Source organism: Aquarana catesbeiana, linkage group LG03, assembly GCF_042186555.1.
Source record: "Aquarana catesbeiana isolate 2022-GZ linkage group LG03, ASM4218655v1, whole genome shotgun sequence".
NCBI lineage: Eukaryota > Metazoa > Chordata > Amphibia > Anura > Ranidae > Aquarana > Aquarana catesbeiana.
Genome location: NC_133326.1, coordinates 134733945 through 134750711, shown reverse-complemented (window position 1 = coordinate 134750711; position 16767 = coordinate 134733945). Strand labels below are relative to the sequence as shown.

Here is a 16767-nt window from a genome sequence, read left to right as displayed (position 1 = left end):
GCATGTATTTGGATCACTATATTTTATGCATGAAGTTTTTGATTTTATTTTGTATGAATTTTTTGGAGTTTGCAGGAAAACACTTTATATATTGATTTTACCACCACGGAGGCACTTGATACATTTCAACACATGTGGATTATAAGTATATAAAGGAGAGATCTGGGGAATTGGCGCTTCAGTATAAACAGTGTATATTACTTAAAAATCAAGAAATAAAAATAAATAAGTGACAAAAAGTGTGTGTAAGAGGAAAGGGCTTGATGTGTGTCCCTTAGGTGAATATACCCCTACGCATGTGCAAAAATACAGAAATAAAGTTTAAGTGTTTGGTGAAAAATATATATAGTATATGACCCTTTAAAGGTGAGCGTGCGATTCCTCTGTGTTGTGTATGTGAATGATCCAATGAGTGGGTTGGGTTTACACTTGCCCAACCTCCATTATAAATCTTTACATTTGCAACAAACCAAAAATATTTTTTTTTTAAATAGTGTGCAGCCTCCTCTTGAAATTATTGGGGTCCATGAAAAAGCACACTATTTGGGGGCTACCAACATCCGTATAAGGTTACCACATATCCCCAATTTGTATAGTGACTGAAGTGCACTGTGTGTAAAAAAGAGAAAAAGTGCTAAGACTCTATATTACAGTATATTAGACTTCCCCAAAATTCATATATAAAAATAGGAATCCAAACATCAGTTAAATTAAAAACAGCGTATATGAATGCAGCATCTGTAAAAAAGTCCCGGTGATGGACCCAGGCAAAAGTAAAATGTCTTATTTGCAGAGACAGGAATATTAAGAACACCAGGATCGGTTGACATGCAGTTAAAAATGCCCAATGGGTAATAAGAGGTGACTTCCGTGCATGTAGAAGCTGGTGACTCAAAGTGCTCCCCCCCCGGTGCTCCCCCACTCACCAGAATCCGTCACCCCCTAGGGGGTACTAGACAGAAGAGTGGGTGTCTTTGGGTAGCTGCCTCTGATGGATGTCTCTCTTAGCCTTCACTGCTCCGTGAGGTTGCTCCGTTGATCCGGTTATAAGGGTCCCCTTATAATGATCCAGGCCCGGGTACCTCCACTATTATCCACCTCCGTACTGCTAGATCCTCTAAATGCCTGTTGCTAGGGGGTCCCTCGTAGTCTGCCCCTTCCAGCGCCTGGGCTGGTCACCACTCAGCCTCTTCGCAGGCACCTATTCAGTTCACAGCATGGCTGGGGGGGGCAGGACTACAGGTCAGCTGACTGGTGAGGAATGTGAAGTGGGAGGGGCTGGATGAGATCCTATCTACTGATTTTGGCATAGGTGTCACTGCTATGAGACACCACAATGTCGGAGACACAGTGAGTAACACTACCTGCGATTAAAGTTGCCATTAAAAGGACTCAGGGAGCGCTAAATGTCTGCAGGTTAGGGGCGCAAATTTCTTGTCTTGCCTTGGGTGCTGACAACCCACGCTACAAAAATAATTTTACTGTTGGGGGTCCCAACAACTTGGGAAATTTTATCAAGGGGTCACAGCACTAGAAGGTTGAGAACCACTGGTATATACTATTAGAGGAGATATACTGTATATACTATTAGAGGAGATATACTGTATAAACTATTAGAGGAGATATACTGTATATACTATTAGAGGAGATATACTGTATATACTATTAGAGGAGAGATATACTGTATATACTATTAAAGGGTGAATCTGGTAAATATCATCACTCAGTGATCACATTTTTTTTTATTAAAAACAAAAACAATGTCTTCCTTCAAAAAAAATGTCACTAAGAACGTTCGTTCTTTCATTCAGTGAATGTACAAAGATTTTTCGTCTGAATATTCTCGTCTGAAAATTGATCCGTGTGGCCAGCATAAGGCTCACTACACACCTGTGCAGTTTGCTTTTCATCTGTTTCTGCAGTGCTTTTTGCTGTGCGTTTTGATTTTTGTGCAGGTGATTTTGCTGCGATTTGCATTTTTGTATTTTTTTGGCCAATTTGTTGTTGGGCAGATTAAAAAACACAAATTGCTGCAAAAACGACATGCTTTTCTGCAGCTTCTCTATTGAAGTATATTGAACCAAAAAAGCACCGTTTTGCGTGAACGTGTCCCATAGGAAACCATGTGAATGAACTGTAGTGCGTGACCACGACCCCATCTCGTTGGACGTTGCTGCTAGGATGAATCGAATATACATCCTTTCCTTTTAAACAGTGGTGAGATATTGATCATATAAATATTGATCAACTTTTTCTTCCCAAAATTATAGGAATCATATTTTACTGTTTATATTTTAATCTTATCAAGTACTGTGTGAAGGATAGTTTAGTATTTAATAATTGTCCCACATTATTTGTCTTGCCGTGTGTTGAAGCCGTGTGTGGGCAAAATTAAGATCATCCTGTATTGCAAATAATTTGGCTATTATGGTCCCAGGTAAATTATTTATTGTCCAATCCAATCTGGTAGTCCTATTAAATTAAGACTTCTTTCAAAATTTATAATATCTGTTGGTTCTTCCAGACATATTTCCGGCCTTTCTTCTGGCCAGAGAAAGTCCGAAAATTGTCTTTCGAGCGGCAAGAGATATTGTGTTTCTGAATTTAGGGCGCAGTTAACCACACCCTTGGGGCTACCCTCGGTTTATTTGTCAAATATTAAGGAAAATAGTTTTATTGTTGCATTGATGTCTTTGGTAATGTGAATGAAATATTAATCACCAGAAATTCCGGTTTTGTATGAAGTTGTATAATTATATTTTAAATTAATAAAGTTTATTTACTTATTAATTTAATTGGGAGATATTTATACATTGGTAAGTATTCCCCATAGATTAACAAACTCAGGAAATTACTGTTGTAGGTTACCGATGGTCTAAACAAAGTTCACATTTTTTTTTAATTAATTGCCGTAACTGGTTGGAGGCACTGTAAATCAACCGTACTTAAAATCAGACACTACCCTTTTATTTATAATTTACCATTTTTCACAACACTAAATTCTATTTAATTAAAATTACCCATATGTATTATCATTAACATTCCATACCACACACACACACAACAGCACCGAGATACAAGAAAGGATGAAAAAGATCAAAACAAAGGTTAAAGTTTATGATGCACAGTGCTTTTATTAAAGGAATTGTCACTTGGGCAGTTTTACTACTCGTGACTCATAAGTGTGTGACAACCCATGTGCAAACCAAGTTACTGCCATAAATCATGCTAGCTGCTTCCCTTCTATTAGATTTATTCATTACAGGCACTTATATAGCACTGTCAATTTTTGCAGCACTTTACACATCTATATTGTGCAATCACATCTGTCGCTGCCCTCAAAGAGCTTACAATCCAAGGTCCCAAACTCACTCTCATACATACATACACATACTAGGGTGAATTTAGGCAGGAGCCAATTAACCTAGCAGCCTGTCTTTGGAGTGTGGAAGGAAACCAGAGTACCTGGAAGAAACCTAAACAGACACAGGAAGTACATGCAAACTCAAGGCAGCTAGTGCCATGGTTGAGATTCAAACAGATGACCCTAGTGTTGCTAGGCAGAAGTGCTTAATACAGTAATTCCACAAGTTGTTGGATACTCACGTTTCCATAATCAATGTAAAATACATGAATTTTAGAAGGCGACTCCACCTTTTCCACCCGTGCTCTGTACCTACAGTAAAAGTAAACAGAAAGGGAAAAAAAAAAAAATTAGGGAGTTTTCATTTTTTTTTTGCAAAAGTTTGTCCATATTTTGAAACTACAATTGAAATCACTAGCACTTCTGCTCTCCTATTCACTTGATTCAACCCATGCCACTGTTCATGGTAACCTACTGGTACTCTGTTAGACACCATCCATTCCGTTAGTTCATATAAAAAAAAAAAAAAGAAAAAATTCTGTTCAGTTTTATACAAGTTAATGATGAATATCTGAAATGATGAATATCAGTTTCATCGTGTTCATTATCATTACTTGTTTAACAATGCTGCAGCACCTATATCACACCTCCCTGGTGCTCAACGCAAGGCCTGCTGTGTGCAAAGCAGGGACCACCACTTGTTGGGGACCAGTACATAAAAACGCTCTCTGCATTTATGCACCTGACACTATACTGAAGCAGAGGGGCCAGCAGGATGCCAGATTCTGGAATGCTCTCTGCTTTCCTTTACCCAGCACTATAATGAAGCCAATTTTATCAGGCTTAGTGATCCCCGCCCAACATCAGAGGGTGCATGGCAGTTGATCTGGTAAGTACACCCTGTCATTGGTAACCAATATGGATCAAGTGTTAAATAGAACTGAGGGAGCTGTGACAGGCCCCCTTTAAGAGTGCTGATTATGCACGCCCGTTCCACCTAGCTCCTTCATTCATAGAAGCTGCACTACAGCTTCTATGAATAAAACGTGAAATATGAATGGGGGCTGACCGTTTAATCATCTTACCATCCTCCAGTCATTGATCCTGTTTCATTCATAGATGCTGTAGTACGGCTTCTATGAAAGGTGGAGCTGGGTGGAATGGGCGGGCATAGTCAGGCACCATTGATGAGTGCCTGTCACAGCTCCGTCGGCTCCATTAACCCCCACCGCACCGGAAAATTACAGCGGGCAGGGGGTGGGATCAGAGGAAAAAGATTTCTACTAAAAGAGGAGACAGCAGCACAAGTCTCTTGTGCCGATTCGTTTTTTTTTTTTTTCTGCCCAAACTTACATTTTAACAACTCTGCCACTGACCACCAATGCAGGGAGAGCATTGGAAGGGGTTAACAGCATTGCCACTGTCCACAAATGCGGGGGGGGGTTAACAGCATTGCTTCTGACCATTAATGCAGGGAAAGGGTAAAAGAGGGGATAACAGCATTGCCACTGATCACCAATGAAGAGGGCTTGAAATAGCACAGTCATTGACTCCAATTCTGGGAGTTAATTATTGCAGTAACTGGCACCAATCACAGGGTTATTATTGAAGTCGTTGACACCAATGCAGGGGGTTATAATTGTTGTCACTGACACTTATGTAGGGGGTTATTACAGCATCCACTGGCACGGACACAAATGATGGGGCTTATTTTATTTCCACTTACTCCTCCCTGTGAATTAAAAAATACAGCAAGTCTGACATTAAAGGTAAATAAACTAGCTGCTATTGTGGTGAAGTGTTGGAGGCCACTCTAACTTTCAAGTTGACCACCATGGCCCTAAACCTATTTTTTGCTTCCATGGTTCATAAAAATGGCAATTCAAGTCCAGCAAACATTAGTGGTCATTTCTGCTTTTGCACCAGCCTAGTCACTCTACAAATGACAAGCACATTCCCTTTTCCCTTGGTAAAGGGTAGGGGCTCATTATAAAACTGGGTAGAAGCAAAATCACCCCTAGCCATCGTATCTTTTATTTGGGGGGTTCCCATATTAGCCTAAAGGTGAAAATCATGTTGAACAATCAAATTATTTTGGTTTAAATTCTCCCCCCATAAAGCTTTAAACAGAAAAATGTAGAAGCTAGCTTGCATACATGCTGTGTAACATGTCCTAGGGGTATAATATTGCACTGCTAATTAATAGATTGATGTATGCTGTTTAAAGCCAATATACTAAACAACAGCTATAATTAGAGAACAGATATGTCTGGGAATTTGATGTTCCCTTTTAAAAGACATTTAAATCTGAGGGAAAAAAAAAAACTCTAAGGCAACACGCGTGTCCTCGTTTATCAGGCTGTCTGCTGGTGCTTAATGAGAACAAGCAAATGCTTGTCAGGAAGGCTTCCTCCATCTATTCTGCTCAACAGGGCAGAGGTTCTCAGAGGCTCTTTATGGACTACCAGAATGTGTACTTCTAAAAATACAGGTTTGCCATACTCAGTATCAGACATTCAGTTTTGTACAGAATTGAAGCTTTCCAAACACCTGGGAGGGTTCTCAACATATGGACAGTAAAGCTGGCCATACATGGTTCCGTTTTTTTTTTTTTTTTGTTCAGCTAGCAATCAATCAATTCCAAAACACGTTTGAGGTGGATGTGGGAATACTCCCATGTGTGCCATTATATTCTGACAGCGGGGAGACTCCCCTGCTGTCAGAATACATAGGTCAGCACTGCATCTGCTGATGGAGCACCTTTTACCCAACAGTAGATCCACTTCTATTCAACTGCAGAGGCCATACATGGATCAAAATTCGGCAGGTCCCTGCTGAACTTAGATCTAACTTTGGCCACTTTAATGACTAGTTTTCTGATGTTCAAATTCTGAGGACCATTGTTTGCACCACATCACACTAAAAAGACTAACAAAATCTGCATGGGTACAGCAGTCCTTACTTATTCCTACAGATTCCAAGTGTCGCTAAAGGCAAAACTTTTTTTTATTTTTCAGTTTTTGGGTAGGCTGAAGTGAGATTAGCACCCTTTTCAGGTTTTAATGCTGTTTCTGCCCATTGGGGAGATTCATCCTCTCTACTTGTCATATTTACCATTAATCACCAAAAGTGAAAGTTAACCACTTCAGCCCAGAAAGGTTTTACCCCCTTAATGACTAGGCATTTTTTGCGATAAGTCACTGCATTACTTTAACTGACAATCGCGCAGCCGTGCGACTGTACCCAAATAAAATAGGTTTTCTTTTTTCCCCACAAATTGAGCTTTCTTTTGGTGGTATTTGATCACCTCTGCATTTTTTATTTTTTGCGCTAGAAACAAAAAAAAAAAAGGCCGACAAATTTCAAAAAACAATATTTTTTACTTTCTGCTATAAAACATATCCAATAAAAAAAAAAAAAAAATCTAATCTCTTCATCAATTTAGGCCAATATGTATTCTGCTACATATTTTTGGTAAAAAAAATTCCAATAAGCGTTTAATCGCTTGGTTTGCGCAAAAGTTTTTGCGTCTACAAACTAGGGGATAGATTTATGGCATTTTAATTTTTTTAGTAGTAATGGCGGTGATCAGCGATTTTTAGTGAGACTGCAACATTGCGGCAGACAGATCGGATACCTGACACTTTTTTGGGAACCAGTGACATTATTACAGTGATCAGTGCTAAAAATGTGCACTGTTACTGTACTGACACTGGCAGCAAAGGGGTTAACACCAAGGCGATCAAAGGATTAAGTGTGTCCTTAGGGGATGCTTTCTGTGTGGGGGGATGGACTCACTAGATGAACACAGTGATCCGTGTTACTTATTAGCAGGAACACAAGATCACTGAGTTTATCTCTAACAGAACGGCGGTCTGCCTTGTTTACACCGGCAGACCACCGTTCTATCTCTCTGGGGAGTGATCGCGGGTGGCTGGCGGACGCGATTGGCCCTCCTCTGGCCAATCAGCATGCATGCCCCCACTGACTTTTACACAAAATGATGTACAGGTGCGTTGTTTCGTGCAATAGAGCCAACCTGCCGTGGAACATGTGCGCCCCCCACCCCAAAAAAAAAAAAAAAAAAGAAGGCACTCCTCTGATTGAGCAGATCACCGTCTGCGACAGAAGTATTAGTTAGATGAGATTACCAAGATAACTGGAATGTTCCTTGTTCTTTTTTTCTAGATACCTATATCATTGTATGGTCTTTGTGTTTACCGTATGTTTTTCTTGCAAAAATAAAGTATTGAAAAAAAAATAAATAAATAAAAAAGAAGGCATTGTAAAAAAATAACACAAATGTATACTTTTGGGTTGAGCTCTACTTTAAGGTAAAATACCTTGATGCTTTAAAACGATTTTAAGCGAAACATTAAATTGACAGGCACAGTTTTGGGTTAGCTCCTCTTTTATTACTTTTAAGTAAAATGACACCTAAATATCCATCAGTTTTGGTCACGCTATTGACCCACTGAAGACAATGGGTGCAATCTAATAAAAGTGTAAAGCAAGCTATCATGCAGTAATAGGAAACTTTGTTTGCACCAGACATCCAAAAATGGACAGCAAATCAGCCCATTTAAAATTTCCCTGAATGTTTCCCTGACCAGATGTTTTAGCACTTCACATTTTAGAGAATCAGGTCCAGTGTATATATCTCACACATTATAATGACCTGTTTGGATAAATATTTGCTATAATTGTAAAGCTACCAAGTGCAGATTACTCACTGCCCTTATAATCTAGTTTAATGTGCTTGTATTTTGTGTGTTCTAGAGATGATATACTAACGCAGTCAACTAGGAGCATATGTATGGCTTAGGGGATCAGCGATAGTGCATCTCTCATCTATCTTTGCACTGCTGAGCTACAATGCGCAGGGTTAGTGGACTGACCACCCTCATTATTAATTACATGAATTGTTACTATGTTTCTTTAGAGTCAAAGCATGAATGCAGCAAGAGAAAGGGGTAATCTCTACATCACAAACCTAAAGGATAAGTTCACCTTTTGTAACATGTTAAACCCATATTCAGGGTGTAACATGTAACGTGTGACAAAGTAGTACTTTGCCACGGTCTAAAATGGCAGACTAGGCAAGGATTTGTAGAAAACAGGCCCACTGATGGCACCAGGAGTGTGTCGGGTTTATTATAGCAGTGTCAGAATCAGTTCTCCCGGGAGTCAGTGTGTGTGTCTGCAAGGGAGAAGAGAGGTGCAGGTCTGTACCAGGACAGAGACAGGCCCAAGCCTGAAGGATGTAGCAGCAGGGATCTGCAGGAAAAGAGACAACCTGACAGAGGTACAGCATTTGTGCACAAGCACTGGATTGTGTTTGTCAGGAGGACCAAGATACAAAGCTTGAGCTGCAGGATTGCCAAAGAGCCACAAGGCTGAAAACGATTTTGTTCATTTTGATGGTGAAAACCCCTGCGTGGGCAACGGATATATTTTGTTGAGTTATTCTTTGCCATTTTACAGGTACGTGATTCTACACTTCAGGGTCTGCAGTGCGCGCCACCAGGACCTGCCAATTGTTCCTGAGAGAGGCAGAATGGTGGTGTAAACAAGGCAGATCACCATTCTGTAAGTAGTTTCTGCAAAGCAGGAACATGGATCTCTGTCTTCCCACAGTTAGCAAGCAATCCCTAGGAACACATTTAAACCTTTGTTCGCCCCTGATGTTAACCCCTTCCCTGCCAATGTCATTCGTACCGTGACAGTGCATATTTTTTAGCACTGATCACTGTATTGATATCACTGGTCCCCAAAAAAGTGTCACTAAGTGTCCAATGCAATGTCACAGTCCCGCTATAAGTCGCTGATCCCTGCCATTACTAGTAAAAAAAAAGTAAAAAGAAAAAGTACCACAAAAAACATCCCAAAGTTGGTATACGCTATAACTCTTGCGCAAACCAATCAATATACGCTTATTGGGATTATTTTTTTACCAAAAACATATAGCAGAATACATATTGGCCTAAGTTGATAAAGAAATTACCGGTAGATTTTTTTACTGGACTATTTTTTTTTTTCTTGGATGTGTTTTATAGCAGAAAGTAAAAAATACTGTTTTTATTCAACATTGTTTTTTTTTTATTTATAGCGCAAAAAATAAAAACCGTACAAGTGATCAACTACCACCAAAAGAAAGCTCCATTTGTGGGAAGAAAAAAAGGACATCAATTTTATTTGGGTACAGCATCACACGACTGCACAATTGTCAGTTAAAGTAACGCAGTGCCGTATCACAAAAAATGGCCTGGTCATGAAGGGGGGTAAACCTTCCGGAGCTGAAGTGGTTAAAAAAAAAGTCCTGAAATGTCATTACTTGGGGGCTGCTTAGCTCAATGGTAGTGCAAAACTGAGTCCAGTCCTCCCAAGTGTTACAGATGCACCAGCCTCTGCACACCCTGATCTCCCCTTTGACAGCAAGTGGGGGATCGTCTCCCCCCGCTCGTTGTCGCAATCTAAAAAAAACGCGGCTGTGTGGGGCTCTGCCTGCGTCATTCATTCACAGTGTTCTGTGTACCGACAGCTTTTGTGACTGTCCGATTGTAGTTCTCAATCAACTACCAGGGCGCTGTTAAAATTTTTTTAAAAAGTCAGCAGCTACAAATACTGCAGTTGCTGACTTTCCAGCGATGTTGGCACCCGAGACCGAATCGTCCCTCGGCCCTCGAGTGCTGCCGCCGACATTCTCTGTAAGGGAATCAGGAAGTGAAGTGCTGCGGCTTCACTTCCCGGTTCCCTACTGCGTATGTTGCGCTGCGCTTCCTAACTGGTCCCCGGGGTCTCTGGGACCCGTGTGTCTCCCAGCAGACAGCACGGTTGGGATGGGAAGAGGCATAGACTCCTGTGGGAATCTATGCCGGAAGTGGGTGCAAATACCTGTCTTAGACAGGTATCTGCACCCCCCTCCCCCCTGAAAGGTGCCAAATGTGACACCGGAGGGGGGGAGGGTTCCGAAAAGCGGAGGTTCAATTTTTGTGTGAACCTCCGTTTTAAGTACTCTAGGTCAGCGTTTCTCAACTCCAGTCCTCAAGGTGCCCCAACAGGTCATGTTTTCAGGATCTCCCGCAGATGAAACAGCTGTAGTAATTACTAAGGCAGTGAAGCTGATCAAATCACCTGTGCAAAATAATGGAAATCCTGAAAACATGTCCTGTTGGGGCGCCCTGAGGACTGGAGTTGAGAAACACTGCTCTAGGTAGTTCACGGACCTTCCTGTCACTGTGTAACTGCCTGCCCAGATCAGAGTTGCTGGCAGACAGCTAAACAGACAGTCTGCAGGACCGTGGCATTACACCCACCATCTGCTGATCGTGGGTACAATGCTTTACAGGCTCCTAACAAAAACAAATAAATGTATATTTACCTGCAAAAACATGTGCATTTATTATTTGTAAAGGTGAACTTTACATGTCATCTTTGCACATATATAGTGAAGGAAAAAATTATTTGATAACCTGCTGATTTTGTATGTTTGCCCACTGACAAAGAAATGATCAGTCTATAATTTTAATGGTAGGTTCAACAGTGAGAGACAGAACAAAAATATCCAGAAAAACTACTACTACTTTAACTACTTGCCGACCGCCGCACGTCCCTACTTTAGGGACGGATATTGTTGTTATGGTAGCAGCTAGCTGCCATAACCCCCGGTATCCCCATGTTCAGCTGGCTGTTGGCTACAAGAGAAAATTGGTCTCTGTGGCAAGTTCGCCGCAAGATCACTTTTATCGGTGGCGGGAGAAGGGCCCCCTGCCGTGATCCGGTGCCCTCCGCCGCTGTCGGCAGAGGAGGAGCGATCGCGTCCTTCCTTGGTATGGAGATGAGTGAGGGGGAAAATGGCCCCCACCCGTCTCCATATCATAGCAGGGCGGAAGCGACGTCAAAACATCACTTCCACCCATACGTCTTAAAGGCACATTTTTTCAAATGACAAATTTTTTTCTTTATTGAATTTAAGTCCAAATATGAAATCTGAGGACTTTTTCACTCCAGATCTCATATTTAAGAGGACCTGTTATGCTTTTTTCTATTACAAGGGATGTTTACATTCCTTGTAATAGGAATAAAAGTGACCCAATTTTTATATTTTTTTTAAAAACAGTGTAAATATAAATAAAATCAAGTAAAATAAATAAAAATAAAAAAAAAAAAAACGCCCCGTCCCGGCGAGCTCGCGCGCAGAAGCGAACGCATACGTGAGTAGTGCCCGCATATGACAATGGGTATCGCCGCGATCGGTAGAGCGAGAGCAATAATTCTAGCCCTAGACCTCCTCTAACTCAAAACATGCAACCTGTAGAATTTTTTAAACGTCGCCTATGGAGATTTTTGAGGGTATAAGTTTAACGCCATTCCAGGAGCGGGCACAATTTTGAAGCGTTACATGTTGGGTATCAATTTACTTGGCGTAACGTTACCTTTCACAATATAAAAAAAAATTGGGCTAACTTTACTGTTGTCCTATTTTTTTTATTCCAAAAAGTGAAATTTTTCCAAAAAAAGTGGGCTTGTAAGACAAACACGGTGTGAAAAAAAACTATTGCAATGACCGTCATTTTATTCTCTAGGGTGTTAGAAAAAAAAAAAACAATATATAATGTTTGGGGGTTATAAGTAATTTTCTAGCAAAAAATACTGTTTTAAACATCAAAATCTCAAAACGAGGCTGGTCTTTAAGTGGATAAAAAAGTTATAAATTGAATTGCATTTTGATGAGTGAAATAAGTATTTGACCCCTTTGCAAAACATACAGTACCCACTCACATTTTTGTTCATATGGTATTATATCTTTTCATGTGACAACACTGAAGAAATGACACTTTGCTACAATGTAAAGTAAAGTAGTGAGTGTACAGCTTGTATAACAGTATAAATTTGCTATCCCCTCAAAATAACGCAACACACAGTCATTAATGTCTTAACTGCTGCCAACAAAAGTGAGTACACCCCTTAGTGAAAATGTCCAAATTGGGCTCAATTAGCCATTTTCCCTCCCCGGTGTCATATGACTCGTTAGTGTTACAAGGTCTCAGGTGTGAATGGGGAGCAGGTGTGTTAAATTTGGTGTTATTGCTCTCACTCTTATAATGGTCACTGGAAGTTTAACTGCTTCCAGAATGCCCGCCGATTGACGGTGGCAGAATGGCTCCCCTGCGTGAATCACCATAGCTGTATGGCGGCTGCTTTAAGGCGATTAGGGGGTGCGCACCCGTCGCGTCACTGAGGAGCAGGAATGGGGGATGTGCAGTTGTAAACACACATATCCACGTCCTGTCAGGGGAGAGAAGACAGATTGTGTGCTCCTAGTATATAGGAACATTGATCAGTCTCCTTCTCTAGTCAGTCCCATTCTCCCTACAGTTAGAAAACACACAGGGAACACAGTTAACCCCTTCCCTACCAATTACATTTATACAGTAATCAGTGGCTTTTTTTAGAGCACTAATCGCTGTATAAATGTCAGTTGGCCAAAATAGCGTCAAAAGGGTCCGATCTGTCCGCCGCAATGTTGCAGTCCTGATAAAAATTGCAGGCTGCAGCCATTACTAGTAAAAAAAAAATAATAAAAAAAATGCCATGAATCTCTCTCATTTTGTAGATGCTATAACTTTTGTGCAAACCAATCAATATACACTTATTGCGATTTTTTTTTTTTTACCAAAAATATGATGAAGAATATATATCGGACTAAACAGAGGAAGAAATTTGTTTTTTTTTTAATTTGGTATATTTATTATAGCAAAAAGTAAAAAATATAGTTTTTTTCAAAACTGACGCTTTTTTTGTTTATAGCACAAAAAAAAAAGAAAAAAAAACGCAGGTGATCAAATACCACCAAAAGAAAGCTCTATTTGTGTGAAAAAAAAGACAAATTTTGTTTGTGTACAAAGTCGCACAACCGCACAATTGTCAGTTAAGGCGAAGCAGTGCCGTATCGCAAAAAATGGCCCGGTCAGGAAGGGGGCAAACCTTCCGGGGCTGAAGTGGTTTACATGGCACCTCATGGCAAAGAAAACTCTGAGGATCTGAAAAAAAGAATTGTTGCTCTACATAAAGACGGCCTAGGCTATAAGAAGATTGCCAAGACCCTGAAACTGAGCTGCAGCTCGGTGGTCAAGACCATAAAGCGGTTTAGTAGGACAGGTTCCACTCAGAACAGGCCTCGCCATGGTCGACCAAAGAAGTTGAGTGCACGTGTCACATCCACAGATTGTCTTTGGGAAATAGACGTACGAGTGCTGCCAACAGGGGTGGGGGTCAGCCTGTCAGTGCTCAGACCATATTCCGCACACTGCATCAATTTAGTCTGCATAGTTGTCGTCCCAGAAGGAAGCCTCTTCTAAAGGTGATGCACAATAAAGCCCACAGTTTTCTGAAGACAAGCAGACTAAGGACATGGATTACTGGAACCACGTCCTGTGGTTTGATGAGACCAAGATAAACTTATTTGGTTCAGATGGTGTCAAATGTGTGTGGCGGTAACCAGGTGAGGAGTACAAAAGACAAGTGTGTCTTGCCTACAGTCAAGTTTGGTGGTGGGAGTGTCATGGTCTGGGGCTGCATGAGTGCTGCTGGCACTGGGGAGTTACAGTTCATTGAGGGAACCATTAATGCCAACATGTGCTGTGACATACTGAAGCAGAGCATGATCCCCTCCCTTCGGAGACTGGGCAGCATTCCAACATAACTTCAAACACACCTCCAAGACGTCCACTGCCTTGCTAAAGAAGCTGAGGGTGAGGCTGGGTTCGCAATAGCAGGAGATTTGGACTGGCTCTCTGGAGCCGGTTCACATATCTCCGCTGCAGCTCTGGTGCAAATTCGCACAGGGGTCCTGTGCATCTTTCGGTCTGTTTCAGGTCCGAATTCAGCCAAAAATTCAGGCTGAAATCGGGCCTGAAACGGTGATACACCGGACCCCCTGCTGTGAGCCGCATGCGAAGATACTGTGAACACAGCCTAAAGGTGATGGACTGGCCAAGCATATCTCCAGACCTAAACCCTATTGAACATTTGTGGGGCAGCCTCAAACGGAAGGTGGAGGAGCAGCTCTGTGATGTTGTCATGGAGGTGTGGAAGAGGACTCCAGTTGCAACTTGGGAAGCCCTGGTGAAATTCATGCCCAAGAGTGTTAAGGCAGTGCTGGAAAACAATGGTGGCCACACAAAATATTGACAATTTGAGCCCAATTTGGACATTTTCACTTTTTGTTGCCAGCGGTTTAGACATTAATGGCTGTGTGTTGTTTTGAGGGGACAGTAAATTTACACTGTTATACAAGCTGTACATTGTAGCAAAGTGTAATTTCTTCAGTGTTGTCACATGAAAAGATATAATAAAATATTTACAAAAATGTGAGGGATGTACTCACTTTTGTGAGATACTCTATATCATAAAAAAAAATGTCTTTGTTAAACAAGATGCAATTCATTGATTGTGCGAGTAGATACAGTTCACAGCACCACTGCAACATCGTGGCAGAAAAATGAATGCATTTCACATTTCCTACCATTCTCCATCCACATATTTGGCGATGCAGTAATCTCCACGGCGTGGTGCGAATGACCCTTCCAAAGGGGGACTGCTGGCAATTTCACTCCTCATACTTTCCATGAGTTTCTCAAGCTGTGTACCTAGAGAGAAATTGGAGACACCAATTATGTAAACTGAAACCATATACAACTGAAATAAGATAAAGAAAAAAATATGGACATCATTCTTTGAATTTGCATTGGTAATGGCTCATACAGACTGCTGAAAAAGTGAAGTGCAACAGTTATGCCAGAGGGATGTTTTTAAAGATATTTTCCAACAGCAGCAATTGTCTACACTACTGTGCAGCGTGATGCTTCAGCCTTTAATAAGGACATCAAGTCCAGAAGGCAATGCTAGGCTCAAAACATATTAACAAAACATTAAGCCAAAGGCTTCATAATATCAAACAATTTCAGGGAAGAAAATTGCTCCTTGAAGCTACGGCTATAGAAAATGGCAGCTCATGCCACAGCAGGAAAATATAACATGTGTAAGGATATGTATATTTAAGAATATAAAAAAAAAATACATAGTTATATAGATTGTTAGGAGTGCAATCCAAAAACTAAAAAAAAAAAAAAAAAAAAAAAAAAAAAAAAAAAAGATTCAGGTCAGAAGGAACAGCAAGATTAAAACAAACATAACAGCCATACTTCTATATTAGTATCGTGTAGCATCAAATGGCTCAGATTATGAACAAGGATAGCAATTAATAGCCCTATACTTAATTTGGAAATAGGCATCTGACTCTGCTGGTCCCACGTGTAAATTAGAGGTTTCAATACACAGAGGTTAATATATTAAGTCAGCAATTGGTCCATAATACAGATTACAATTTTTACTGCTTGGAATACATTTCTAGAACATTTTGCTGATGTGCTTTAAAAATCAAACCCATCATACATGGTCTAAGACCATGAAGGTCTTTGCACCAAATTCAGGTATGCTTATTAGACTAGGTTATATTTAGTGGTTAAAGATTATGATTCTTTATTATTGGTTTAAAAATCCAAGTTTATTACTAAGGGCACTTTCACACTGGGGCGGGTCAGGGGTAAAGTGCCACGTTTTAGCAGCGCTTTTCGGCCGCTAGTGGGCCACTTTTAACCCCCCGCTAGCGGCTGAAAAAAAGGTCAAAAGCACCGCTGCCGATGTGCTTTGCAGGCACTTCGGCAGCGCTGGCCATTGATTTCAATGGCAGCAGCGTTTTAGGAGCTGTGTATTTACCGCTCCCGCAACGCCCCAAAGATGCTGCTTGCAGAACTTTTTTCTCTTTTTTTTCCGCTCCAGTGTGAAAGCACTCAGGCTCTCACACTGGGACTGCAGGGGGGGGAGGAGGGTGTTTTTCAGGTGCTATTTTTAGCCCAAAAGCCCCTGATAAACGCCCCAGTGTGAAAGTGGCCTAAAGCTGCTAATAAAAACTCAACAAACTTTAAACTGAAAGAATTAAAAAGAACAAGGTGACCAATCATAGTTTTAAGATTTCAACAGAAACAGTTGGTAGCAGTTCAAATTAATACATTGTTTTTTGTTTTTTTCAAAAGGTTGCTGAAAACAAATACAATTGAGTGTATGGCATGAGAGATAATATTTCAACCTACAATTCAGAAAGAAATAGGATTATTAGGAATTGTTAGGGTATGCAAGAGCAAAAGTCTTTCTTCAGAAAAGGGAAGATTTTACCTTTCATATAATGGTAAAATGAGATATGAAGAAGAAGAAAGGGAGAAGTCTAGGGAATCGGACGAAAGGGAGAAGTTTAGGGAATCGGACGAAAGGGTGAACTCTGGTGATGTGGAGATTTCTCTATACGCTGTGCGCAAAGCATGTCTCCTGCTCTACTAAGCGCC

At 40.8% G+C, this 16767-nt stretch overlaps 1 protein-coding gene across 1 annotated transcript in view; it reads right to left on the bottom strand.

The window, feature by feature from the left end:
* The window catches only part of SND1 (staphylococcal nuclease and tudor domain containing 1), a 957459-nt gene that overhangs the window by 29217 nt on the left and 911475 nt on the right, over positions 1-16767 (bottom strand). Inside the window, exons 19-20 of the mRNA XM_073619298.1 lie at positions 14892-15015; positions 3607-3676 (exon numbers count right to left, since the gene is read on the bottom strand). Of these exons, the coding sequence (XP_073475399.1) occupies positions 3607-3676; positions 14892-15015 (194 nt within the window). The remainder of the gene's footprint in view (positions 1-3606; positions 3677-14891; positions 15016-16767) is intronic.